General features: G+C 35.8%; 1 protein-coding gene and 1 long non-coding RNA gene across 2 annotated transcripts; one reads left to right on the top strand and one right to left on the bottom strand.

Annotated features, from left to right (window-relative positions):
- Positions 1-4,864: 4,864 nt before the first annotated feature.
- Positions 4,865-5,365, bottom strand: LOC142236848 (uncharacterized). The gene is made up of 2 exons (XR_012722229.1): positions 5,294-5,365; positions 4,865-5,222 (listed from the first exon to the last, which is right to left on the bottom strand). It is a non-coding gene; the product is annotated as an uncharacterized LOC142236848 (long non-coding RNA).
- A 2,667-nt stretch (positions 5,366-8,032) lies between these two features.
- On the top strand, positions 8,033-16,223 carry LOC142233746 (uncharacterized). The gene is made up of 2 exons (XM_075304760.1): positions 8,033-9,937; positions 15,996-16,223. Exons 1-2 carry the CDS (start codon positions 8,200-8,202, stop codon positions 16,097-16,099), a joined length of 1,842 nt encoding a protein of 613 aa, XP_075160875.1. The 5' UTR covers positions 8,033-8,199; the 3' UTR covers positions 16,100-16,223.
- The last annotated feature ends 11,635 nt before the right edge of the window (positions 16,224-27,858 follow it).

Genomic DNA, 27,858 nt, shown 5'->3' on the forward strand with positions numbered 1-27,858 from the left:
TGGCATATGGAGAAATCATCACAGAATTTTGTGTATAATGTGGGTATTTTGGCCATAAACCGAAAGAACAAATTGAATCTAATTCGTCACCCTTAAATAGAATGTCAAATTTATTCTCTCATCAAGTAAATTGGAGTAAAATCCCACTCTAACTGGCTATAGACTATGAAATATTCTATCATACCCCCATAAAAAAAAAAATATATATGTGCAACGGGTAAATTTATGTTATAGTCTTATAAAGAACTTTTATTGAAAACATTTTTTTTCTTATTTTATTTACCCTTTGGTACGTTACTAAAATACAAAAATTAAATCTTTACTTAACGTTAGCTTTTGTAGAAAATCCATACTTAAATATTTAGTCATAGAAAATATTTATATGTGCAAAATTATATGTTAGTTATATGTCAAAATAAAATTAAGATAGTTTGATTAACTAATACGATATAGTATTATCCTTGTTTATTAGAACTTGCTATAATCGGTGGGGCATAGAACATACCAAGTTTTTCAGAGTTGTCATATCGATTTTTTCCCATTACGCTGTAATTCCATGCTTCAATTCTTTGGATGTTGTATATTGCTTGGACTTCGCAAATATGCCCCAGAGAACTTCTACGAGATTTAGATCGGGGCTTAGCGCTGGTCAGTCCATTAAAGATATATCACGAGACTTGAAAAAGTTTTTTTGTGAGGCGCGCAACATGGATGGGAGCAGGGATCCGGAGCGGAGCGTGGAGCGGAGCGGAGCAAGCTCTTTTTTTGCCGGAGCGGGAGCGGCATTTCTAAAATCCGGAGCGGAGCGGGAGCGGAGCGGTTTCCAAATGAAAAACCGCTCCGCTCCGAATAAAATATTACTTGAATGAAATGTGTAACTTTGAAATTACACTGTGTAGGTAATTTCAAATTTAGCTAGTACTTAGCGTAGTGTGAGTAAACGTTTAAAATGTACGATATGTATTTTTGTACGTACGTACATTGGGGAAAACACAACGTGTTTTTTTAGTAATTGTTTTCAAAAACGGCAAATGTTAAAATATATCTCTAGTATGTGTTGTAAACGTAACAATAGTACTTTCGATCAATTTCATCCCGTATTACTACAAAGATGTTTGTAATGAACGTCAAATAAATGCAATTAAACGATCTTATTTATATTTAATTTTTTAGTTTTCTACACTGAAAAAAATATTGTCGTGAAGTCAAAGATTCCATGTCCTTAGAATAAGAATGCAAATTTTGCTTAACATGGAAGACGCATTTCTCTAAAATAAAGTTTTTTATACCCATCACCATAGAATGGTGACGGGGTAATAAGTTTGTCATTCCGTTTGTAACACATCGAAATATCGATTTCCGACTATATAAAGTATATATATTCTTGATCAGGGAGAAATTCTAAGACGATATAACGATGTCCGTCTGTCTGTCCGTCTGTCTGTCTGTTGTAATCACGCTACAGTCTTCAATAATGAAGCAATCGTGCTGAAACCACCTCGTCTTTTGTCTGCAGGCAGGTCAAGTTCGAAGATGGGTTATATCGGTCCAGGTTTTGATATAGTCCTCATATAAACCGACCTCCCGATTTGGGGTCTTGGGCTTATAGAAATCGTATTTTTTATCCAATTTGCCTGAAATTTGAAATCTGGAGGTATTTTATGACCGTAAAGAGGTGTGCCAAAAATGGTGAGCATCGGTCCATGTTTTGGTATAGCCCCCATATAGACCGATCTCCCGATTTTACTTCTTGGGCTTATAGAAACCGCAGTTTTTATTCAATTTACCTGAAATTGGAAATCTAGAGGTATTGTAGGACCACAAATACGTGTGCCAAAAATTGTAAGTATCGGTCCATATTTTGGTATAGCCCCCATATAGACCGATCTCCCGATTTTACTTCTTGGGCTTATAGAAACCGCAGTTTTTATTCAATTTACCTGAAATTGGAAATCTAGAGGTATTGTACGTGTGCCAAAAATGGTGAGTATCGGTCTATGTTTTGGTATGGTCCCCATATAAAACGACCTCCCGATTTGGGGTCTTGGGCTTATAGAAAGCGTATTTTTTATCCAATTTGTCTGAAATTGGAAATCTAGGGGTATTTTCGGACCATAAAGAGGTGTGCTGAAAATGGTGAGTATCGGTCCATATTTTGGTATAGCCCCCATATAGACCGATTTCCCGATTTTACTTCTTGGGCTTCTAGAATCCGAAGTTTTTATCCTATTTGCCTGAAATTGGAAATCTAGAGGTATTTTCGGGTCATAAAGAGGTGTGCCGAAAACGGTGAGTAGCGGTCCATGTTTTAGTACAGCCCCCATAAGAACGATCTCCCGATTTAACTCCTTGGGTTTCTAGAAACCGTAATTTTTATCTGATTTGCCTGAAATTGTAAATATTCTGGTATTTTAGGCTCGGTCCATTTGGTAATGCCTCCATATAGACCGACTTCACTTGAATTGCTTGAAACTCAATGTAAAATTTCCAGATTTTACTTCTACATATTTAATTTTTCAAATCAAGACGTTATTTTATAATTTTCTTGCACACTTACAAGAGATGTTAATGATTCCTCTAAAACTCAAACAAAAATGGTTCTTATAAATTCAGAATCTGATATAGTCCTCATAGGTGAAATCTTTAAATTTATCTTCGGGAAGTGTCCTCAAGTCCTCAAGCCCTCCTAAAATTTCAAAGGAAACCCTAATAATTGGTTCATGGTGGTGGGTATTTAAGGTTCGGCCCGGCCGAACTTAGTGCTGTATATACTTGTTTTCTTGTCCAAAAGGCAATAAACTTTTGAATGAAGTTGTAATGTCCTTATAATTAAGTGATTTTACTTAAAAATGTGTATCATAACATGAAAGATAAAATTTTTGACTTTAATAATTAAGAAAAATTCTTTAAAATTAATAAAATTGTCTTTAAATTTGTTTCCTTTTTGCATCTTGCCTACAAAGCAAAAAATCGTTAAAAAATAAGACATGTTTTTATTTATTTATTTTAAAGACGATTTTTGCTTGAAACATAGCATAATTTCTACTGGAAGTCGAGTCTTAATATGGGAAAAAAATAACTCGTTAACTCGTTTTTAAAGGATTTTGATAACAACTGACGAAAAAAATCTAAAAAAATGAAAAATTAACATATGCTTCCTAGAATGCTTCCTTTAATGAAGTCAAAATGGATTTAATATTTCTGAAAAAATCTTCAAAATTAATAAAATATTTCAACACATTGTTTTAAAGTCATTATACCCTAAACCACATAGTGGTTAGGGTATAACAAGTTTGATCTGCCAAAAAATGTGCCTACAAGAAATATTGATTTTAGACCCCATAAAATATATACCGATCGACTCAGAATCACCTCCTGAGTCGATCTAGCGCTTGGCGTCCGTCTGTCCATGTATTTGTTGTTCACAGGATTTCGGTCGGAATTATTAACCGATTTTGATGAAATTTGGTACAGGGAGTTTTTTTGGGCACAAGGACGAACGTTACTGAATTTGGAAGAAATCGGATCAAATTTAGATATAGCTCCCATATATATGTATTGCCCGATTTCGACAAATGGGGTCACGTTGCACTTTTACCGATCGTCGTCAAATTTAGCACAAAATAATCTTCTGTATCACCCTTTAAGTCTGAAAATTTCATCGAAATCGGTTCAGATTTAGATATAGGTCCCATATATATGTATCGCCCGATTTTGTCAAATTAGGTCATAAAACCCTTATTTATCAACCTATCTTACTCAAAGTTGGCGAAATGTTATCTTCTATAGCACTAACTATATGTGCAAAAAATCATCGAAATCGGTTCAGATTTAGCTATAGCTCCCATATATGTACCGCCCGATTTTTCTAAATAAAATAAAACTCAATTGAACAAATAATACAATGTTTGTACTATAATTTTCTCGAAGAGGAGCGGAGCGGAGCGATTTTTTTTTTCTCGGAGCGGAGCGAGGAGCGGAGCGGTTTTTTTTTCTCCGGAGCGGGAGCGGAGCGGAGCGAAAAAAATGGACCGCTCCGGATCCCTGGATGGGAGCGTTGTCTTGTTGGAAAGTCCAAACTTCACCATATAAGTCATCTGCAAAATCTATTAAATAGTTCTCCAATAAATCGACATATATCTCTGCGTTAACCCTTCACTACCGATGTCCACTTAGAAGGACATTCGAAAAAGACACCAAATTCTATTTTCCCACTTAGTTTAGATTTATTTCCCAATGTTATTTTAAAGAAGAGGCTTTAATCTAAATAAGCTATAAATATTTTCCATATTGGTGAGAACTAAAATAAATTTTTATAGACTTCTTTAACAATAAACGAAAAATATGAAAATTTGAGACAATTTTTCTACTGTATGTTTCTAGTAAATGGACATTTATACAAAAACTATAGCTGATACTTTTTCGGGTTCTCTTTTATATTTTTTCTCACACTTTGAAAGATATTATAGGCCAAATGGCACTTCTTTTCGTAGGGCCATTTGGTCACAATTCAAGAATCAAGTTTTCCGAACAAGCTCATATAGCTCTTGAAGTAATTGAGGTAGGATCTCAGAATGACGAAAAATTAAGGCTTCTAACATTAGGTTTATTTCGGTAGTGAAAGGGTTAATTTTAGTGGGGACAAAACATATTTTAGATTTTCCTCGTGCTCCAAAAGCTGCCCATACCATATCTACCCCTGTGGGTGCGTTTATAGCAATTTTGACGAGGGTACCGAGAATCCCGCCAATATTTGTGATAGCCATCTGGACCATTCAAATTGAATATCTTTTAGTCGCTAAATATAACCGTTTCGAACTCTTCGTCCCAAAACTTGTATTTTTCTGCAAAAGAAAAACGAGCATTTTTATGGTGTTGTGTTAACCGTGGTTTTGGAATTTTATTTTCGTATTGTAGTCTTATATCGTTCTTGATAATTTGCTGGATTCGTTTTCTAGTCACATTCAGACCCAATTTTACTTTTATTTCTCTGCAGCTCATATTTTCATTGGCAGTAAATTGGCGAATATTTATTTGTCCTTTGGTCGACGGTTGGAATGCCCCCACTGCGTTTAGCACAACCATAGTTTAACAAATTGCTAATCGTATTGCGGTGTCGATTTGTCGCCGATGCAATTTCTCCATTTTTTTGACAGCTGGGTCCATTTCGATAATTTTTCCGCGTTCTTCCTCTGAAAGTTCACTTCCTCGAGGCATTTAATCTTTAGTGAAAGATTAAAAATTTGCACTAAATTTCTTCTGAATACATAAAAAGAACATAAATGCAACTCACCTACAATCTATATTTATTATTCACAACGAAACTGTAATGAGTATGTGCACTCTTCAGCGAAAAAAATGTAAATGATATGCAATGCACATATAGTTATTTGCTATTGAACTTCTAATTATACCCTCCACCATTGGATGGGCGTATATTAACTTTGTCATTCCGTTTGTAACACATCGAAATATTGCTCTAAGACCCCATAAAGTATATATATTCTGGGTCGTGGCGAAATTCTGAGTCGATCTGAGCATGTCCGTCCGTCTGTTGAAATCACGCTAACTTCAGAACGAAACAAGCTATCGACTTGAAACTTGGCACAAGTAGCTCTTATTGATGTAGGTCAGATGATATTGCAAATGGGCCGTATCGGTCCACTTTTACGTATATCCCTCATAAAAACGGACCCCCAAATTTGGCTTGCAGACCCTCTAAGAGAAGCAAATTTCATCCGATCCGGCTGAAATTTGGTACATGGTGTTAGTATATGGTCTCTAACAACCATGCAAAAATTGGTTCACATGGGTCCATAATAATATATAGCCCCCATATAAACCGATCCCCAGATTTGGCTTGCAGAGCCTCTAAGAGAAGAAAGGCTGAAATTTGGTACATGGTGTTAGTATATGGTCTCTAACAACCATGCAAAAATTGGTCCGCATCGGTCAATAATTATATATAGCCCCCATATAAACAAATCCCCCGATTTGGCTTGCGGAGCCTCTAAGAGAAACAAATTTCATCCGATCCGGCTGAAATTCGATACATGGTCTCTAACAACTATGCAAAAATTGGTCCACATCGGTCAATAATTATATATAGCCCCCATATAAACAAATCCCCCGATTTGGCTTGCGGAGCCTCTAAGAGAAGCAAATTTCATCCGATCCGGCTGAAATTTGGTACATGGTGTAAGTATACGGTCTCTAATGGCCATGCATCGGTCCATAATTATATATAGCCCCCATATAAACCGATCCCCAGATTTGACCTCCGGAGCCCCTTCGAAGAACAAAATTCATCCGATTCGGTTGATATTTGGTACGTGATGTTAGTATATGGTATCCAACAACCATGCAGGAATTCATATCAGTCCATAATTATATATAGCACCCATATAAACCGATCCCCAGATTTGACCCCCGGTGCCTTTTGGAGAAGCAAAATTCATCCGATCTGGTTGAAATTTTGTACGTGGTGGTAGTATACAACCATGCCAAAAGTGGTCCATATCAGTCCATAATCATATATAGCCCCCATATAAAGCGTTCCCTAGATTTGGTTTTGGAGACTCTTGGAGGAGCAAATTTCATCCGAATCAGTTGAAATTTGGTACATTGTGCTAGTATGTAATATGGCCGTTAACAACCATGCCTAACTAGGTCCATATTGGTCTACAGTTATATATAGCCCTCAGATAAATCAATCAATAATTGTATATAGCCCCCATATAGGCGACCCCCATATTTCAATTCTGGCTCCCTACGTACCGTGCAAAAGTCCATATCGATTCCTAATTATTTGTAGACTTACCTACACATACCTTTTTTGCCTAATATATACCACGTAGGGACTAACTCACAATTTAGAAAACGATTTAAGATACCACAACCCAAGTAATTCGATTGTGGATGACAGTCTTTCGTAGAAGTTTCTACGCAATCCATGGCGGAGGGTACATAAGATTCGGCCTGGCCGAACTTACGGCAGTTTATATTTGTTTTCATTACAATTTTCATATAACGGTACATCGGTGTCTAGCGAAAAAATCGCTAATGATAATCATAGCATAGAGGGTGACAAACATCGTTAAAACGTAAAAATTCAAGTACCGTTATTTTCATCCAAAAGAGAAATGAAACAATTTTTGCACATATATTTATTTTACAGAGGTATTTTCTAAATCAACCGTGCATATATATGTATGCGAGCTATATCTCAATATTAACCGATTTAATCCAAATTTGGAACACATCGCTAACATGATAGTAGAATTATCTCAGTGCAAAATTTCCAGTAAATTGGAATGAAACTATGGCCTCCTGGGGTCATATATCTAAATCTGAACCGATTTCAACCAAATTTGTCATACTTGAGTCTTTACGCAAAGTTTGAAGCAAATTAAGATGAAACTCTGGCCTTTGTGACCATATAAGTATAAAGGGCGAAAGATATATATGGGTGCTATATGTAAATCCGAACCGATTTAGCGGATAGTTTGCAAACTTTACGAAACTCACAAAATATTCAGACATACGAAATGCAAAAAGCATCGTTTCATAAACACGTCAATTATGACCAAATTGCTGATAAATATATATGGCAGCTATATCTAAATCTGAACTGATTCCAAAATCAATAGGAAATGCCTGTGCCAAATTTGAGAACGATCCGACATAAACTGCGAGATGTACTTTGCATACATGAACGGATATACAGATGGACATAGCCAAACCGACTCAGAATTTTAAAGCGATCGGTATACTAAACGATAGGACTTAGACTGAGCCTTCTTGGCGTTACATACAAATGCACAAATTTATTGTACCCTGTACCACAGTAATGGTGAAGGGTACAAATAGTCTCTTTCGTCCGTGTATTTAAATAAATTATTTATATAAATTCATATGTGGTTTTAGTTTATTTTTAAATTCTTATGATAATAGATCAGTATCATCATTTCAATCCAACTTCTCTATAGTGGTTTTTCAAACAGTTTTTGCAGCAATATCAACTTGTTTGGTTTATTATTAAATTCTTGTGTGATCTATCCTAATCCAGCTTCTTGATCATTGTTTGTTAAACAGTTTCTGCAGTAATATCAATCTACGCACTTTATTTTTGCACAAAAAAAATTTAAGAAATAAATCATAATCGGATAATCAAATGATATATAGAGAACATTTTCCATTATGAACGGAATACATGCGATGGGAAATGGTCATAGAATCCTTGAGAATTATGGTGTTTTGAAGAAAATTTTCCAATATCTAAGTTTACAACAACAATTGGAAATGCTGGATGTTTGTGAGTCTTTTCGTTATGTCATAGTCGATTTAATTTGGATTGCCAAGTATCGCACTCTACACATGTACCATACACTGTACAAAACTCTCATAGTAGATTCGGCCAAATCGGTAGCCAATGAAAAAGTTAATGAAATGGCCATTCATGATTTCATTGGATTGAATAAAATAAAGGAAGCAAAAAGTGTCCTAAAAGTTCAGCAATACAAACGCTTTCTGCGAGCAAATTGCCATAATGTGCGATACCTTAAAGTCTATTCGGAATATTATGATTTCAAGGGTTTTCAGGGTGTTACCATGAATAACATCGAAATTTTCCATCGGCTACGATATTTGAGTCTTTACAAGTTGGTGGTGACAAATGATCAGATGAAGCTGTTGTCTCAACATTGTGGCCAATTGCAGAAAATTGAATTGAATGAATGCTTTTGCTCCGAACTGACCGCCCTTATTCCAGGGGATAATTTAGAAATTGAAAATTTGGCACGTATGCCTTGTTTGGTGTCCCTGATTATCCAATGTGATCACACACTGACAACACCTGGCAATGAAATGGAAAGTTCCAGTCTCTTGCGACTGTTGAATGATTTGCGATTGACAAGTCTTCAGTTGAGAAATATAACCATAGTCGATAATCGATGGCCAGACAATGAGACAACGAAGGCTCTTGAAGTCGATTCCAGTAGTATGGAAACCCTAGATATTGGCTGGATATCTGATGAATTTTGGCCAATTTTTAAAAATCTCTTGAAGAAGTTTTTCATGTTACGCGATCTGTCCATACGGGTGACCAATTGCTATAAAACGATCGATGTTCCGATTGTAGAGACTCTATCGACCACTTGTACACACTTAGAACGTCTCTTCATCGACAATTGTGACCTACAAGTTGGGGATTTTAGTGTTTTTAAAAGCCTACGTGACCTCTCGCTCTCCAACTGTGGTGGTTTCACATTTGCCAACTTGCAAGAGGTCTTGGGTGGTCTTCACTTGAAACGGTTCACTTTGATCAACACACGTGTTCTGGGTGACATCCATCATATTTATGTCTCACCCTCTTTGGAATCGATAACAGTGGATACGATACTCTACTCCACGATATCACAGGCCTTCCAAAAGTCATTGAATAAATTTGAGAATTTGTATACCTTGAACTGGGTCAATGGAGACATCAACGACAACTGGATCATTGACAAGTGTCCCAATTTACAAGTTCTTTATATTCCCAATGTATATTTGCTGCGTCGTGTGGTTTTCACCATGAAATCATTGCAACATCTTACATTCACTTCGTGCAAGGGTCTATCTTGGCATTTTATATGGATATTGATTAAGAATTTGTCCTTGAAGAGTTTAAATTTACAAACCCATGATCTGATACATGACCACAAAGAAATTCCCAATAACACTAAAACTACTTTGCGATCCATAATCATACCCTTTGGCATTTTCAAGGAGGTCCAAACATTCTGGTTGGATTTGATGTATTTAAATAGGCATCTGAAAATAGTTTTCTATGGTAGTCATGAAGATTTGCTACACACAAATTTCATTCGAAATTTATTGAAACATCAACATTTTCCCCAAAGGCTGAGGTATATTAAAATTTGTGGATTTACAACTGGTAAGATTGAAAAATAAAATTGTCAACGATATTTCTATAACCTTCACCATAGTGTAGGCATACACTGAGACAATCTTTTCGTAGAACATTAAATAATTGTGAGGTATCTATCCGTTCGTAATAGAACGTAGATCTACATTTTTGATATCATCTCAAATCGTTCACATTGGTTGGGTGCTATACGAGTATATAAAGGATTATATACCAATATACATAAAGGGTGATACGGTCAAAATTTGGTCAAGGGAAAACGCGTGTAAATCGGTGAAATCGTTTATTTAAAAAATCAAATTAAATTTCTTTTTTAAGTTCAATTAGTATAAAATTCAGGAAAAATATTCAGTTAGGCTTTCGCTTTTCCAAATCCGAATTGCCGGGCCTCACGCTTGACACCTGCCATCAGATTTTGTACAGCCACCTTGTCCACCTTCTTCGCCGCAGAAAGCCAGTTTGCCTTGAACTGCTGCTCGTTCTTAGCAGTTTTTTGGTCTTCTTTAGGTTCCGCTTGACAATAGCCCAGTATTTCTCAATTGGGCGGAGCTCTGGCGTGTTGGGAGGGTTCTTGTCCTTGGGAACCACCTGCACGTTGTTGGCGGCGTACCACTCCATGGTCTTTTCACCGTAATGGCAAGATGCCAAATCCGGCCAAAACAGTACGGAACAACCGTGTTTCTTCAAGAAAGGCAGCAGACGTTTATTCAAATACTCTTTCACGTAATTTTCTTGGTTGACAGTCCCGGAAGCGATGAAAATGCTGCTTTTCAAGCCACAGGTACAGATGTTGACAAGCCATCACCATTGGCACCAGATATTTCTTTGCGAACTTTGACAGTTTTATGTGCTTGAAAATATCTGCTACCTTTCCCCTTCCTTTTGCCGTATAAAACTCCTGTCCGGAAGCTGCTTGTAGTCGGCTTTGACGTAGGTTTCGTCGTCCATTACCACGCAGTCAAACTTCGTCAGCATCGTCGTGTACAGCCTCCGGGATCGCGCTTTGGCCGTCGTATTTTGTTTATCATCGCGATTTGGAGTCACTACCTTTTTGTAAGTCGATAGTCCGGCTCGTTTTTTGGCTCGATGCACGGTTGTAGACGATACACCCAGCTTATTTGCAGCATCTCGGAGAGAGAGGTTAAGGTTTCACTTGAAACTACCGGCAACTCTCTTTGTCGTCTCAGCGGCTTCCGGTTTTCGATTTCCGCCCGATCCAGACTTCCTTGCTGTCGACAAACTTTCCCCAAAGACTTTAATTACATTTGTAACGGTTGATTTGGCAACTTTTAGCGATTTTGCCAGCTTGCGTGCGAGTAGCTCGGATTTTCGCGATGCGCGAGCAAAATTTTGATACGCTGCTCTTCTTGCTTGGACGGCATTTTGACAACTGAAGAGTGAATTCCAAAATCAAAATAGGAGCATTCTACACACACACACCTTCAAAATGAGGGGTGTTCAGGTTTTTTAAATGCAAAATTGAAATTTTATTGAAATCGGTTCAGATTTAGATATAGCTCCCATAAAAAGCTTTCGCCCGATTTACACTAATTTGCCCACAGAGGCCAATTTTTGCTCCGATTTAGTTGAAATTTTGCATAGGGAGTAAAATTAGCATTGTAACTATCCGTGCCAAATTTGGTTGAAATCGGTGCAGATTTGGATATATCTCCCATATATAGCTTTCGCCCTTTACACTCATATGACCACAGAGGCCAATTTTTTGCTCCGATTTAGTTGAAATTGCACGGGGAGTAGAATTAGCATTGTAGCTATGCGTGCCAAATTTGGTTGACATCGGTTCAGATTTAGATATAGCTCCCATATATATGTTTTTCTGATTTCGACAAAAATGGTCAAAATACCAAAATTTTCCTTGTTAAATCGCCACTGCTTTGTCGAAAAGTTGTGAGAATTACTCTAATTTTCCTAAACTTCTAATACATATATATCGAGTGATAAATCATATATAAACTTTTGCGAAGTTTCCTTAAAATTGCTTCAGATTTCAATGTTTCCCATATTTTTATACCCTTCACCACTACTGTGGTACAGGGTATAATAAGTTTGTGCATTTGTATGTAACGCCAAGAAGGAAAAGTCTGAGACCCATCGTTTAGTATACCGATCGTCTTAGAATTAAATTCTGAGTCGATTTAGCGATGTCCGTCTGTCTGTCTGTCTGTCCGTCTGTCTGTTGATGTATTTTTGTGTGCAAAGTACAGCTCGCAGTTTTAGTCCGATTGTCCTAAAATTTGGTATAGGGTCCTGTTTCGGCTCAAAGACGATCCCTATTGATTTTGGAAAAAATCGGTTCAGATTTAGATATAGCTGCCATATATATTTTTCATCGATCTGGTCATAATTGGCGTGTATATCAACCGATCTTCCTCAAATTCCGTACATCCGAATATTTTATGAGACTCGAAAAACTTGCAAAATATCATCTAAATCGGTTCAGATTTAGATATAGCTCCCATATATAGCTTTCGCCCGATTTACACTCATTTGCCCACAGAGGCCAATTTTTTTCTTCGATTTAGTTGAAATTTTGCACAGGGAGTAGAATTAGCATTATAGGTATGTGTGTCAAATTTGGTGGAAATCGGTTCAGATTTAGATATAGCTCCCATACATAGCTTTCGCCCGATTTACACTCAAATGACCACAGAGGCCAATTTTTTGCTCCGATTTAGTTGAAATTTTGCACAGGGAGTAGAATTAGCATTGTAGCTATGTGTGCCAAATTTGGTTGAAATCAGTTCAGATTTCGATATAGCTCCCATATATATGTTTTTCTGATTTCGACCAACATTTTCCTTGTAAAATCGCCACTGCTTAGTCGAAAAGTTGTTAAAATGACTCTAATTTTTCTAAACTTCTAATACATATATATCGAGCGATAAATCATAAATAAACTTATTCGAAGTTTCCTTAAAATTGCTTCAGATTTAAACGTTTCCCATATTTTTTTTACTAACATTGTGTTCCACCCTAGTGCATTAGCCGACTTAAATGTTGAGTCTATAGATTTTGTAGAAGTCTATCAAATTCTGTCCAGATCGAGTGATATTTAAATGTATGTATTTGGGACAAACCTCTATATATAGCCCCCAACACATTTGACGGATGTGATATGGTATCGAAAATTTAGATCTACAAAGTGGTGCAGGGTATAATATAGTCGGCCCCGCCCGACTTTAGACTTTCCTTACTTGTTTTTTACTAAAATTGTGTTCCACCCTAGTGCATTAGCCAACTTAAATTTTGAGTCTATAGATTTTGTAAAAGTCTATCAAATTCTGTCCAAATCGAGTGATATTTAAATGTATGTATTTGGGACAAACCTTTATATATAGCACCCAACACATTTGACTGATGTGATATGGTATCGAAAATTTAGATCTACAAAGTGGTGCAGGGTATATTATAGTCGGCCCCGCCCGACTTTAGACTTTCCTTACTTCTTTTTTACTAACATTGTGTTCCACCCTAGTGCATTAGCCGACATAAATTGTGAGTCTATAGATTTTGTAGAAGTCTATCAAATTCTGTCCAGATCGAGTGATACTTAAATGTATGTATTTAGGACAAACCTTTATATATAGCCCCCAACACTTTTGACGGATGTGGTATCGAAAATTTTGGTCTACAAAGTGGTGCAGGGTATAATATGGTCGGCCCCGCCCGACTTTAGATTTTCCTTACTTGTTTTAATTAAAATTTCATTATTTTAAAGAAATTTGTCCTTAATATTTTGTAAATTTCGCATCCTAAAATTTAGGTTGAGTAATCTTTAATATCACGTAAATATTATTTTCAGTGCAGGTTAGGATAGCTGAAAAGAGAATTCGAGTTGCCCTGCCTCATGGTGGTTGACATACACCTAAGTCAGTTTACGGCTTATTCTTCTTTCCATCGTATCCTACTTTTATTTCAAGAATTCTGTGTCTCTAACGAATTCCTTAATTTATTTCCAGTCCCTGTTTCCAAGCTGGGCCAGGTCCCAAATCTCCTTTTCACCGATATGGTTAACTCTTTGCCTAGTAAAAGCAGGGTAGAGACAAAGGTAGTGTTCCAAGGTCTCATTATCCTCAAACCAGGCTCTATGTTACATGTACCATCCTCTGCTGCTCCTATTCGGAATAGATGTGCTCTCAATTCTATATGTCCGGTCATTATTCCCACGGTTCTCTTGACTGTCGTCCTACTCTCCTTGAGTAATTCTCCAGTCCCCATCGCTATATGTATCCCCTGCGCCTATTCATCCAACTCCTAGCTCTTATGGCGACTTCATTTGCCTTTACGTTTCCTCTTATTCCAGCATGTTCCGGTACCCATAGGATGCGGATCATACCGTATTTCGGGTATTCGTTGATAATGCTCTTGAATTCCCAAACGGTCCGCGATTGAACCTTAATGTCTTCAATTGCTTTCATTGCCCTCTGGGAAATTGTGAAAATGTTCACATATTGGAGCCTCGTGTCATATCTGAGCCATTTATTACATTTCGTTATGGGGCGCACTTCTACTTGCAGGATTATGCTGTGGTCTGATAATCGGAGTAGGATCTTGGTGACTGGGTCCTCCACATATACGCCTAGTCCTCTCACCCACAGTTGATCTGTGTAACAGTTATTTCCCTCTGATATCTGTTCCGGGGTTCCAAGCAAATCTGGCCCCACACTAGATATGCTAATGTTCTAAAGGGTCCCTGCTAGATATAATAGTTTACTCACGCACACTTACGACGGAAAAATCTTACTCACGCACGATATTGTTTGGTGAGACTCACGCTCGCGCACACTCACGAAAATAAATTTGAACTCGCGCAGACAATTTCGTGTCACGTGCACATCTCTAGTCGCTGCCTGATATTCGAGTTTGCAAAATCTATTGGCGCGAAGTATGGGGACTAGTGTGTGAGCTGTCATGATGCGGATGAAAAGAAATAAATTAAACACCTCTTGTGTGAGTGTCCTGCAATTTGTGTAAGGCGTAAGCGAATTTTAGGGGCATATAGCTTTAGATTACTGGCGGACCTTGCAAACGTTAACTTAAACAGCCTGTTAATGTTTTTGGAATAATCAGGATAATTGAACAGAAGAAAATAATCGAGAAGGTTCATTGGTTAAAACTAGAAGTGCCATACGAGTATGTAATAGGTACATTTAGTTAAAGTGGTATCACAATGGACTGAATAGTCTAAGTGAGCTTGAAATTAAATCGAGCTGCCATTTAGAACGTTAATTCTACACCATGTGTAAAATTTCACGTAAATCGGATTACATTTTTGGCTTCTGTACTTTTAGACATTATGTTTGAATAAAAAATTTGTAAATATCTTCTCCACTTTCAATTAATTTTTTAATTGATTCGAATAAAAGTTCGAGCTTCACTGCCTGTTTTAATTATTTTTTATTAATTCAATCACAAGTCTTCATAGTGACGTTATCTTGAAATTTAGCACATATTATTTTTTTTTTTTTTTTTGGCTGCAATCATGCCAAGTTCGAAAATGGGGTATAGCGCTCCTGATTTGCATATATTCCCCATATAAACCGACCTCCCGATTTGACTTCTTAGGTTATTGCGATTTTTATCCGATTTTTGATGATATATTTAACGTTTAGCCTCCTTACAGACCTCCCTCTTTGAGTTATTTGATTTCTACACACCGCAATTTTTACCCGATTTGTCTGAAATTAGAAATCTAGAGATATTTTAGGTCCACAAAGACCAGTGTCGAATTTGGTTTATATCGGTCCATGTTTTGTCCACGCAGGCCGATCTACCAATTTGACCTCTTAGGCTTTTTATCCGATTTGTCTGTAATAAGAAACAGAAGTATTTATGTCTACAAAGACCTCTGTCGAGTTTGATTTATATGGGTACATGTTTTTGTAAAGCTTATGAATATAGACGGATGTCCTGATTTTATTTGTAGTGGTATTTTAGGTTCAAAAATAGGTGTTTCAGTATGTAGCCCACCCTATGGTGCAGGGTAAACACAATGCATTTTTCTTTATATAATATAAAATATATTTTTTCTCATCAACTTTTTCAGATATTTTAGATTTGAGAACAAAACTTATGGGAGTATTGCAAGAGATGAATATGAACACAAGTCATTATAGATCGCGAAATCTGCCATTTACAATTGAAATGTGATCTTATTGACGAAACTATATTTTAGGCCAACGACAGTCTATCCAAAACCTAGCTGCCATTAAAACAGTTACTCCAAACAAGTTCATGTTCGTGTTAAATATACAACTTTAATTGCAAAAGGAAATGTGTAGTTTTAATGACTTACTTTTCTTTAAAAACAAAGGGCTCTGTAAATTGGTATGATTTCTATCAGAAAGAGTAATCAATGATAGACCGACCTACATCGTCTTAGATTAAGAGTATTTTAAAATCAAGATCACTAATGAACTCACCAAAGGGTTATCAGTAAATTTCCAAATTCCTGATCACAGTTGTAGTTCACAATTTGATGGTGATTGCTTCTTGGGTGACGGATATGATGGATATGTTTGGCTGAAATACTCAATTACTTCATGCATAGAAATGTAACACTACACTGAAAAAAAGCATGCCCGGTTCCAAAGATTTTGTCATTACTTTAAAAATTTTGGTATTGATTCCGAGCCAAAGAAGCGGAGAATAATAGTAAGGATACTTTTAAGACACAATTCTCTTTTAAATTTGGCTTTTGTGTACTTGCTTCTAGGAAGCAAATTTTAATTTTTCGTTTTTTCAGCTTTTTTTCTTCACATGCTATCAAAGTCCTTTAAAAACGAGTTAACGACAAATTTATTTTCCAAATTCAGACTCGACTTGCAGTAGAAATTATCGTATGATTCAAGTAAAAAAATAAAGTGTTGAAAAACATGTCCTATATTTAAACGATGTTTTGCTTTGTAGTCAAGATGTAGACAAGAAATTTTAAGAGAATTTCATTAATTTTAAAGTATTTTTCTGGATTATTGAACTCAAGTTGACCTTAGCCCAAAATTTTTTTCTTTCATGTTATGATACCCATTTTTAAGTCACATCCCTTAACTATAATGACAATACGACTGCATTGAAGAGTTTATCGACTTTTGGACAAGGAAAAAAGCTTTATATTAGAGAAATGCGTTTTCTATGCTAAGCAAAATTTACATTCGTATTTTAAAGACATATTTTTTTCAGTGTAGAAATGAAACACGCAAAATAGGTGGTTTCGCAAGTCGCCATATTTGAACTTTGATTGTCAGTCAAATTGACTTAAATTTTCCACGTGGTGAACAATGTATTTAACAAGTGGGAAATTTAAAATAGTGAAAATGTATCGATATATGCTATAAAATATGAGGAAATGTGTTACGGTTCGCAAGAATAATTGAAGTACTTCTTACCATAAATTATGAGGACCATTTATACTTTTCTGTCATTCATTTAAAGCAAATTGAATATTTCAAAATTTTTGGTATAAAATAATTTTATTTTGAATATTTATTTTTATTTGTCACAATTATCAATTAAGCATTGGCGTAGCTAGCAACATTTTCGTAAGGGGTAAAAGCTACAATGTGTGCTCATTGTGAAGATACCTCAACAAGAGAAAAATAAATTTTTGTAGATGGGAAGAAACCAGAATATTGAATTCAATGGTATATAATCATAGTTTGAAGAAATACTGCATGGTATTTGGTAGGAGGAGCTGACAAACCCATAAAACCCCTTTAGCTACGCCTATGCTATTAACCAAATATCGACAATCAAAGTTCTGCTCACATAAAACAATTGTAATCGCCAGATAGCTTTCCTAAATATGCCTTTGTACAGCTATTTGTTTTTGTTTGTTGACTGCTCATTATATTGTTGACACGCTATCAAAAGTATTTGTATCTGAGTAATTTCAAATTTCTGATCACATTGTGGCAAGACTCTCATAAACATGTAACCCCCTTTACATTCTTAAATATGCAAATCTCCAAAACCTATACCAATGATACCCCAAAACCTATAACAATGATACCCGTCAAATGCTTATGTTTACTAATTCAGTAGGGTTGGTTTAGGGTATGATATAGTCGGCCCAGCTCGACTTTCTACTTTAATCACTTGTTTTTAATAGCGGATTAACTGATCATAATAAGTACCTACTATGAATTTCAAGTGCGGTGGGATATTAAGCCACAATGCAGCGAAATTCAAAGTCATCCACTGGTTTGCAAACTTCAGGGCCCAATGGACGGGTATCGACAGGAGTTATAAATTTGGGCAATGACCAAGAGTTAGGCCCAATTAGTCGAACTGTAGACGGGTCGACAGGTGGCAACACTTTGACAAGACGAACCATTTCTAAGGTAACGACATCAAAAGGAGGCAATCCCTCACGAAAGAGATTCAAGGAACTCAGAAATGCCTTGTTTATCCTAAAGAAATTAGGATCAGTCGACCCAAGCACGTTGTCGGCTAAACAAAGCGATTCCTTAAAATGGGCTCAAGGTATTTTTGAAGCTGGAAATAGAGAAAGATCGCCGGATGAGCTGCCATCCTTCAAAAGGGATCAAAGATCGTTTGCCTCAGTTGCTAAAGACAGCCTTGTGATGGCTTTCTTTAATAAAGGAGCATTTGACGGTATGGTTCCAAAGAAAAAATGGGGGAAATTGAGAATGCTTTGTCTGGCGTCTACTCACAGGTGCTGGAAAAGTTTCCCGGCCCAGATCCTCGACACCAAGAGGCTGGTTCGTATCAAGGGCGATTTAAGCTAGTCGCATTTGAGGACCAGAGGTCTATAGAATGTTTTAAAGCTGCTTTGATACTAATTGGTGAAGTGTGGGAAGGAGCTGCTCTAGAGTTAGTCGAGAAGAAAGACATACCGGCTAGACCAAGAGCACATGCGTGGATATTTTAAATAGACTGAAACAATGCAATCCTGGAATAGCTGATTGGAAGGTTGGCTGTTTGGATGAAGTAGATGGACCAAGACGGCATGCAGTGTTTATATTGAAAACTCAGTCTTTGCCACATCTAGCAAAGTCCCAGGGCCGTGTATGTTATGGCTTTCATTATATCCAAATGAAGGTATATAAAAACGATCAGCTAAAGGATTCAGAAATAGCCAAGTCTCTGTCTGAATCAGAAATAAGCGGATCCACTTGCGAAGTCGAGGGAGATACCAAAGATGTAGACATGGATAGACACCGTATGAGAGAGGAGCTTTCTACAGCCTCAAATCTCACCAAAGTTGAACCTATGGATATTGCGAGAGTCACCGAGATCTCTGGAGAGGACATTCTTGATGACTCGATTGAAACGGCTGATGTGACGGTTGTTGAAAATCTCGATGGTCCTTCGGATCCTCCAGATAAATCTTCACCATTGTAAGGCTGCATGTGCTGCCTTAAAAGTTCAACTGATGAAAGGGAACATAGAGAGATATAGTTCTTATTCAAGTGCCATATGCTATGTTTATAGAAACAAAATATGTGAATTAAGTACTCCGGGGTTCAAACTATTGCAGTATACTGGTAATGATGTAAATCGAGCCTGTATAATTGCTAAAAACTAGATCAGCTTGTTTCTGCTTCCTTCAATGTGCAATACAGACACTGTCGTTACCAGTTTAGAATTAGCCAAAATAGCAGTATTGAAAATACGTCCGAGGCTTCCAGACTACGGAAGGTACTAGCATCCACTAACTCCGCTACAAGTTTCATTAAAACATCAGAGGGCAATTGGACAACGTCCAGTGAGGAGACGCTGGAGGTACTATTGGACATACATTTTCCTGGAAATTAGACGGGCGAACCGTGTTCTGGCGGTGCCACAGGGGCTCAGCGGTCGTTTCCTTTCGAGGAAATTGTATCGGAATCTAGAATAAAATGGGCGTTAAATAGCTTTTGATCATTCAAATTCCCCGGGCCTGATGGAATTACTCCGACGGAGTTACATGCAGTGACTGACAGAATCATCCTCTGGTTGTCGGCGATATATATAGGATGTATCAACTTAGCATATATCCCAGGAAAGTGGAGCGAATGTCGCAAGCCAAATATGGGGATCGGTTTATATGGGGGCTATACGTAAAAGTGAACCGATATGGCCCATTTGCAATACCATCTTATCTACATCAATAACAACTACTTGTGGCAAGTTTCAAGTCGATAGCTTGTTTCGTTCGGAAGTTAGCGTGATTTCAACAGACAGACGGACATGCTTAGATCGACTCAGAATTTCACCACGACCCAGAATATATACACTTTATGGACTTTATGGGGTTTTAGACCAATGATTTCAACAGACAGACGGACGTACGGACATGCTTAGATCGACTCAGAATTTCACCACGACCCGGAATATATACATTTTATGGATTTTATGGGGTTTTAGACCAATATTTCGATGTGTTACAAACGGAATGACAAAGTTAATATACCCCCCATCCTATGGTGGAGAGAAAAAAATGAGGTACCCCAAATTAATTTCATAACCTCTCTCCACGTCCTCTGTAAATTTCAAGGAAATTGTAAAAGTTTAATTGTTTCACTGTATGTACCTGCAGAAGGTCTCCATGTGCCCTTTTATTCTTCTTCGACCAAATATGAGAAAATTAGGTACCCCATCTAAATTGCATAACCTCCCCCAGGTTCTCCATAAATTTCCAAAAAGTCGGAGAATTTTAGTTATTTTTCACTGCAAAAAGTCGGGCAAAAGGGAGATCCCCTCCCCCCTTGACCAAATATCGAAAAATAAAGTAGACGCTTCTTCTACCATCCTTGAAAATTTCAACGAAATCGGATAGTTTTGTACCCATTTTCAAAAAGCCTGGCAAGGGCAGGCCCCCTCCGCCCGTCCAACTATTAAATAATCAGGTACCCCATATTAATATCATAACCTCACCACATGTTCTCTGTAAATCTGAAGTAAATCAGAGAATTTTTCACTGTACACCGAAAAAAAGTAAAGGAAGAATAAACCAACTCGTACGAAAATTGAACTAAATTTTACTCCACATTTTGAGATTTCCACAAAGCGTTGTTAAAACCAGGAAAATTGTATGTCCTGTTGTATTTTTTAACTGCAGTTCTCGAAATTACACCCTCTCACAGAAGAGAAAATTGACTAAAAGTAAAGAAGAAAATCATTGGCGCCAAATCATGACCATTTTAACCATACCGTAGTTCATTCTTACTATTTTTGGGAATCGTACGAAAATTTTCATTTGCTTTAGTTCATATTGAACTTATGTATACGGTCATTGAACTTTATACTCACGTTTAGTTCTTAAAATGTTTGAGACATACTTAAAAAAATGAAATTTTCTTTGGGCTGTGGAAAATTTCGCAAAAAATAATAAAATTTAACTACACCCAAAGAAAAGTAGATTTCTAAAATCAAGTTTCAAATTCTTATTTTGAATTCGTACTTAAAATTTTAAGTACGCAAATACTAAGTTATACTCATATTAAGTACAGAATATGCTTATTTGTGCAATTCAAGTACCTAAAGTTTGAATGAATCTTGTTTTGAGTTAAAACAAAAAAATGTTACTTATTTCGTCTGTGAGAGTTAGATGCTGAGAGCACAAAATAGAGTTTTTTCTCCTCGATGCTCTCATCGAACCCCCGAGCATAGTGTGTGTATGTGCTTATTGTTTGGCTTGCATTTGATTTGCTATCTTAAGCCAACTTTTACTTGGTATTAATTTATGAGCCAATTGGAATGCTAACTAAAGTTTTGCTCTCCTTGTTACTCTCACAGATGTTTAACCTCCAAAAACTGCGTTTTCGATTGCATTTTGTTTGTCTAATTCTTTTAGTACTTAGAAACTAAGTGACAGAAATTAGAACCAAAGTGACAGAACTTAGAACCTAAGTGACGAAAAATTATGAATATAAAGAAGTGAATGCATCATACAAATATTTAAAAGGTAAGTAAAAATAAAGTTTATTATTTTAAAATAATTAAATAAGTATATATTTCATTTCAAATCCGTTCCCTCGGCTTTAAAGGAGTGCTTGAATTGAGCGTCATTGGATTTGGCCGCCATAGTTGAATAAAAAATGTTTTAAAAATATATAAACCTATTCTTATTTTATGGGAATTAATCGCACATTGAGATTAAAACAAGTACAAAATACACTAAAATAAAGCGCATATAAAATAATATTGAATACGATTCGGGATTAAATCAAGAACAGATCGTTCTTGAAATAAGCACATAATATTCAGGAAAACTATTGATCCAAGCCCTGATCCCGCTTAAAAAACGGCTCAAGTTAAGTTTAAATGCGAATTGAATCAAGTACAGATTAAGATTAAATAGAGCTTTACTAGGCTTGAATCAAACACTTCCCGTACTCAAAGGAAGCACAAACGCGATAGAAAAATTCTAAAATTAAGAAATCTGTATTTTATATTTTCGCGATTAAATTAAGAATTTTCTTCTTTGATTTAGAAAATCCGTACTTACCGTACATTTGACACCGCTACGGCTTGAATCAAGTAAACTTTTCTCTATTATTTTTTTGGGTGTACAAACAAATAATTTTTTTGCAATAAAAATAAGTTTAATTTAGCGTTAGTTTAACAACGGAAATTTTTTTCTGTGTACTTTAAAAAAAGTCGGGCAAAGGGAGGTTCCTCTCCCCGACCAGATATCGAAAATAAAATAGCGGGTCTTTGTCTAGACATCATCTCTAACCTTCCTTGAAAATTTCACACAAATCGGATGACTTTGGTCCAATTTTGAAAAAGTCAGGCAAGGGGGATATCCTCTCCCCACCACATGTAAAAGAATATGGTACCCTACATGCCCTATAACAACCCTCCCCCCCCAGCACCCACCTATCTACGCCAATGTTGGTAACATTCAATTACTTACCCTCCTTAGTTACTTCAAAAATATAATAAGCATAACATTTTGATTTTTTAAAACACACAAATAATTCCTTTTATTTTTAAAGTGTTTGTTCTCTTATTACTTAGTTTTAGTTTTCTTAAGTAACTAAATGACAATTAGACATTTGGTTTTCCTGTAGTTTTTGTTTTAAGTTTAACTAAATCCATTGTGTTTGTGTAATTTCTTCAATATACATTAGAAATATACACATTTATATTTTTGTTTTTTTTTTTTTTTTTTTTTTTGCTAAGAAATTGCCTCTGAAATAAACACATATAAAAATGTACATTCATACACATTTAGTTATAAACAATTATGTATCAGTTACTTTTCAATTTTTGGGTTTTATATTCTTGCGGTTTTATTGTGTTGTTTCTTTTTCTTTTTGTTAGTAAATATTTTGTTTTATAAATAAATACAAACAAGTTTACCTATTTGGATATAACATACAATGGTAATTAATATTTTATTTGTGTACATAATACACATATTTTTTTATTACTTGACAATTATCATAAGTACATTGTTTTCTTAAATTTTACACTCACATTTCGTAGAATGGTTGGTTTTAGTGAGAGGGAAACATTTACGATAGGAATATTTAGGTGGAGAAGTATCTTTAATTTTATGTGAGATATTTTAAAAAGTTGCAATAACTTTCTAGTAAAATAAAGCTAAAGTAAGGAGAAACTGAGTTTACAATACCCTGAATTTGAATTTATTGAAATGCCAAGGAATAAGTAAAAAATATGAGCAACTAAAGCGAATTCTTACGAAATTTACCAAAAAGGTCTCACGTGGGACTCTTGTGTTAAAATTAAAACTTAAAATTAAAAATAAAAATTACATTAAATAAAACGTACTAAAACTTACCATGTGAGTGTTTAGGGAACATTTTTATTATTAAACATTCAATTTGTTTAAAGAAATACACTTGCCAGTTAATACTACTTTACAGATATGTCGACAGCATTTATAAAAAATTGTATAGGTTTATTTTTCGTTTACAAAATTTTTTGATCTCTACAAAGATCTTTTCCGCACATTTTGGATTATTCGAAAATATTTAAGTGTGTATGTTTTCAGAGTGTGTTTGATTTCAGTCTTAAATTTAGCTTTTGATTGGAGAGATCGTTTTCAGATTAGTTGATAGTAAGTTTCTTTCAATAATGCTAATAAAGGTATTTTATTTTTATTGTCAACTAAATTAATTAAATTAGGGTACGTTATAAGTTCAGAGAGTTGTTTTGAAATTTAATAAAAAAAAGTTTCCAATGGGGAAACTAACCAGAGTATTGAAGCTAGTTTCAATCATTTCAAATTTACTTTGAACTGGAAACGATATATTTTTTCACAAAAATTCGTAAACTAAAACGCCTAATGTTGGAGTTTTAAGTCTTAAGGCTCTACAGACAAAAAAAGGTTTACTTAATAATAAACAAATAAATACAAAATTTCATATTTAATACACTAAACCCCGTTGAGGTCGGATATAATATACAAATGAATTAAAATGTATCTACTAGCCTACCAAACCTCTGAAACTAAAAGGGTAGTTTCTAACATCCATGCAAAATTGGTCCACATCGGTCCATAATTATATATAGCCCCCATATAAACCGATCCCCAGATTTGGCTTGTGGATCCCCAAAGAGAAGCAAATTTCATCCGATCCTGCTGAAATTTGGTACATGGTGTTATTATGTGGTCTGCAACAACCATGCAAAAATTGGTCCACATCGGTCCATAATTATATATAGCCCCCATATAAACCGATCCCCAGATTTGGCTTGCAGAGCCTCAAAGAGAAACAAATTTCATTCGATCCGGTTGAAATTTGAAACATGGTGTTATTATATGGTCTCTACAAACCATGTAAAAATTGGTTCACATCGGTCCATAATTATATATAGCCCCCATATAAACCGATCCCCAGATTTGGCTTGCAGAGCCTCAAAGAAAAGCAAATTACATCCGATCTGGCTGAAATTTGGTACATGGTGTTAGTATATGGTCTCTAACATCCATGCAAAAATTGGTCCACATCGGTTCAGAATTATATATAGCCTCATATAAACCGATCCCCAGATTTGGCTTGCGGAGCCTCCGAGAGAAGCAAATTTCATCCGATCCGGTTGAAATTTGGAACATGGTGTTAGTATATGGTCTCTAACAACCGTGCCAGAATTGGTCCATATCGGTCCATAACTATATATAGCCCCCATATAAACCGTTCTCCAGATTTGACCTCCGGAGCCTCTTGGAGGAGCAAAATTAAGCCAATCCGGTTCAAATTTGGAGCGTGGTGTTAGTATATGGCCGTTAACAACCACACCAAAATTGGTCCATATCGGTCTACAATTATATAGCCGATCCCCAATCACACAAAAATTGGTCCATATCGGTTCATAATCATGGTTGCCACTCGAGCCAAAAATTTTATTTATATAGAAAATTTTGTCAAATTTTTACTTTTATAGAAAATTTTGTTAAAATTTTATTTCTATAGAAAATTTTGTTAAAATTTCATTTCTATAGAAAATTTTGTCAAAACTTTATTTCTATAGAAAATTTTGTAAATTTTTTTTCTATAGAAAATTTTGTCAAACTTTTATTTCTATAAAAAATTTTTTAAAATTTTATTTCTATAGGAAATTTTGTCAAAATTGTATATCTTGAATTATATACATATATAATCGGTCTTTTTTAGTTTAATATATACCACGTATGGACTTACTTACAATTTAGAAGACGGTGTTAGGAGGTTTTAAGATACCTTGCCATCGGCAAGCGTTACAGCAACTCAAGTAATTCGATTGTGGATGGCAGTGTTTAGAAGAAGTTTCTACGCAATCCATGGTGGAGGGTACATAAGCATCGGCCTGGCCGAACTTACGGCCATATATACTTGTTTGCTTTGTAGTCAAGATGCAGAAAGACAACAAATTTATAGACAATTTCATTAAATTTAAAGAATTTTTCTGAATTATTATAGTCAAGTTGACCTTAGTCCAAACATTTTTTCTTTCATGTTATGATACCCATTATTAAGTGAAATCACTTAATTATAAGGACAATACGACTTCATTGAAAAGTTTTTCGGGTTTTGGACAAGGAAAAAAGTTTTATAGTAGAGAAATGCGTCTTCTATGCTAAGCAAAATTTGCATTCGTATTTTAAAGAATTGAATTTTTTTTCACTGTGGTGCTATTGAGAAAGTATAATTGAAGGCTGAAAAACTTTTCAGGCGTTCGGCCGATATCACGATCTTTTGTATGTAAGGCGGACATGCTAACCAATGCACCATAGTGGCTTATATTCATGGTTAGATCAACTCAAAATTACATCACGAACATCTCCATCCTAGGATGGTAGGTAGTTTAGTCGATCGTCTTACAATTAAATTCTGAGTCGATTTAATTTTGTGTGCAAAGTAGAGCTGGCGATTCCGATAGTCCGATAGTTCTCAAATTTGGCATAGGGTCTTTTTCGGGCCAAAAACAATCGCTATTGATTTTGGAAAAAATGGGTTCAGAATTATACATAGCTGCCATATTTTTTTTTTTACCGATTTGATCATAATTGACGTTTTTCTGAGCCTATATTCTTCTAATTTCGTATATCTGATTTAGATATAGCATATATATCTTTCGCCCGATATGCATTTATTTGTATTTATAAGTTGATTTGCTTCAAATTTTGAACAAGGAGTACAATTGTATGAGAACCTTAATTTGCTTCAAATTTTGCACTTAGAGTACAACTGATGACATCATCAAGTATGACAAATATGGTTGAAATCGGTTCAGATTTAGATATAGCTCGCATATATATCTTACACCCGATCTAAATTCATTTAATTTGGGGAAACATGATTGAATATTTCTTATTTTATACCCTTTTTCAATGGGATTTTACTTCAATTGACTTGACATTTTACACAGAGAATAGTTTTAATTTTATATTTAGTGTCTCCAAGTTCGGTTCAAATTTAGATAAAGCCTCCATATATTTGTTCTTCCGTTTTATAATAGTATGGGCAAAATAGCCACTTTTTACAAAAATCTCTATGATAATTTCCCAGTATTCTAGTCACATATTTTACACTGTAATGCCAGACTTTACTCAGAATGATTGAGATTTCAATAAGGCTCCGACTTACACAAAGTTCTGTGATGGTTTCCCCATATTGTAGACAAATCCTATACACTGTAACGTCAGACTTTCTAGAGAGCGTATGAGATTTAGATAGGGCTCCGACTTGTGTAAATGTTGCCCGATTTCGACCACATATCTTGGAGATATCTAGCCAATATCTTTGTAAAATCACCTTAACAGTGGTGATCAAAAATTGTAAAAATGCCAAAATTGTCTATACCTCTAATATATATTTATGGCCCAATAAATCATAAATGCACTTTTGTCAAATTGCATAAAAATGGCTTAAGGTTTAATCATTCCCATATTTTCGTCCAGACCCGTTGTGTTTCGTCCAGACCCGTCTTTCCCACAGGTCACTCTGGTCACATGCCCAGGGCCCCGCGATAAATAAGGGCCCCCTAGCTATAAATAAGCGACCCCTAGCCACCGTGGTGCAATGGTTAGCATGCCCGCCTTGAATACACAAGGTCGTGGGTTCGATTCCTGCTTCGACCGAACACCAACAAGTTGTTCAGCGGTGGATTATCCCTCAGTAATGCTGGTGACATTTCTCAGGGTTTCAAAGCTTCTCTAAGTGGTTTCACTGCAATGTGGAACGCCGTTCGGACTCGGCTATAAAAAGGAGGTCCCTTGTCATTGAGCTTAACATGGAATCGGGCAGCACTCAGTGATAAGAGAGAAGTTCATCAATGTGGTATCACAATGGACTGAATAGTCTAAGTAAGCCTGACACATCGAGCTGCCACCTAACCTAACCTAACCTAGCTCCTGCCAGATTGCTGAATTTTATTATGAAGATGTTAATGAGAAAGTGTTAGAAATGGAATGTTTGCATTTAACAGAATACTTGAAAATTGTGGACAGTGAA

This window comes from Haematobia irritans, chromosome 4, assembly GCF_050003625.1.
Source record: "Haematobia irritans isolate KBUSLIRL chromosome 4, ASM5000362v1, whole genome shotgun sequence".
Lineage (NCBI taxonomy): Eukaryota > Metazoa > Arthropoda > Insecta > Diptera > Muscidae > Haematobia > Haematobia irritans.

What these genes read in the sequence shown, in the direction of transcription:
- LOC142233746 (XM_075304760.1), top strand. Translation starts at nt 8,200, where the DNA reads ATGAACGGAATACATGCGATGGGAAATGGTCATAGAATCCTTGAGAAT. An exon ending in AATTTGTGGATTTACAACTG is followed by an intron (nt 9,938 to 15,995) that starts GTAAGATTGAAA and finishes CAACTTTTTCAG; the next exon opens with ATATTTTAGATTTGAGAACA.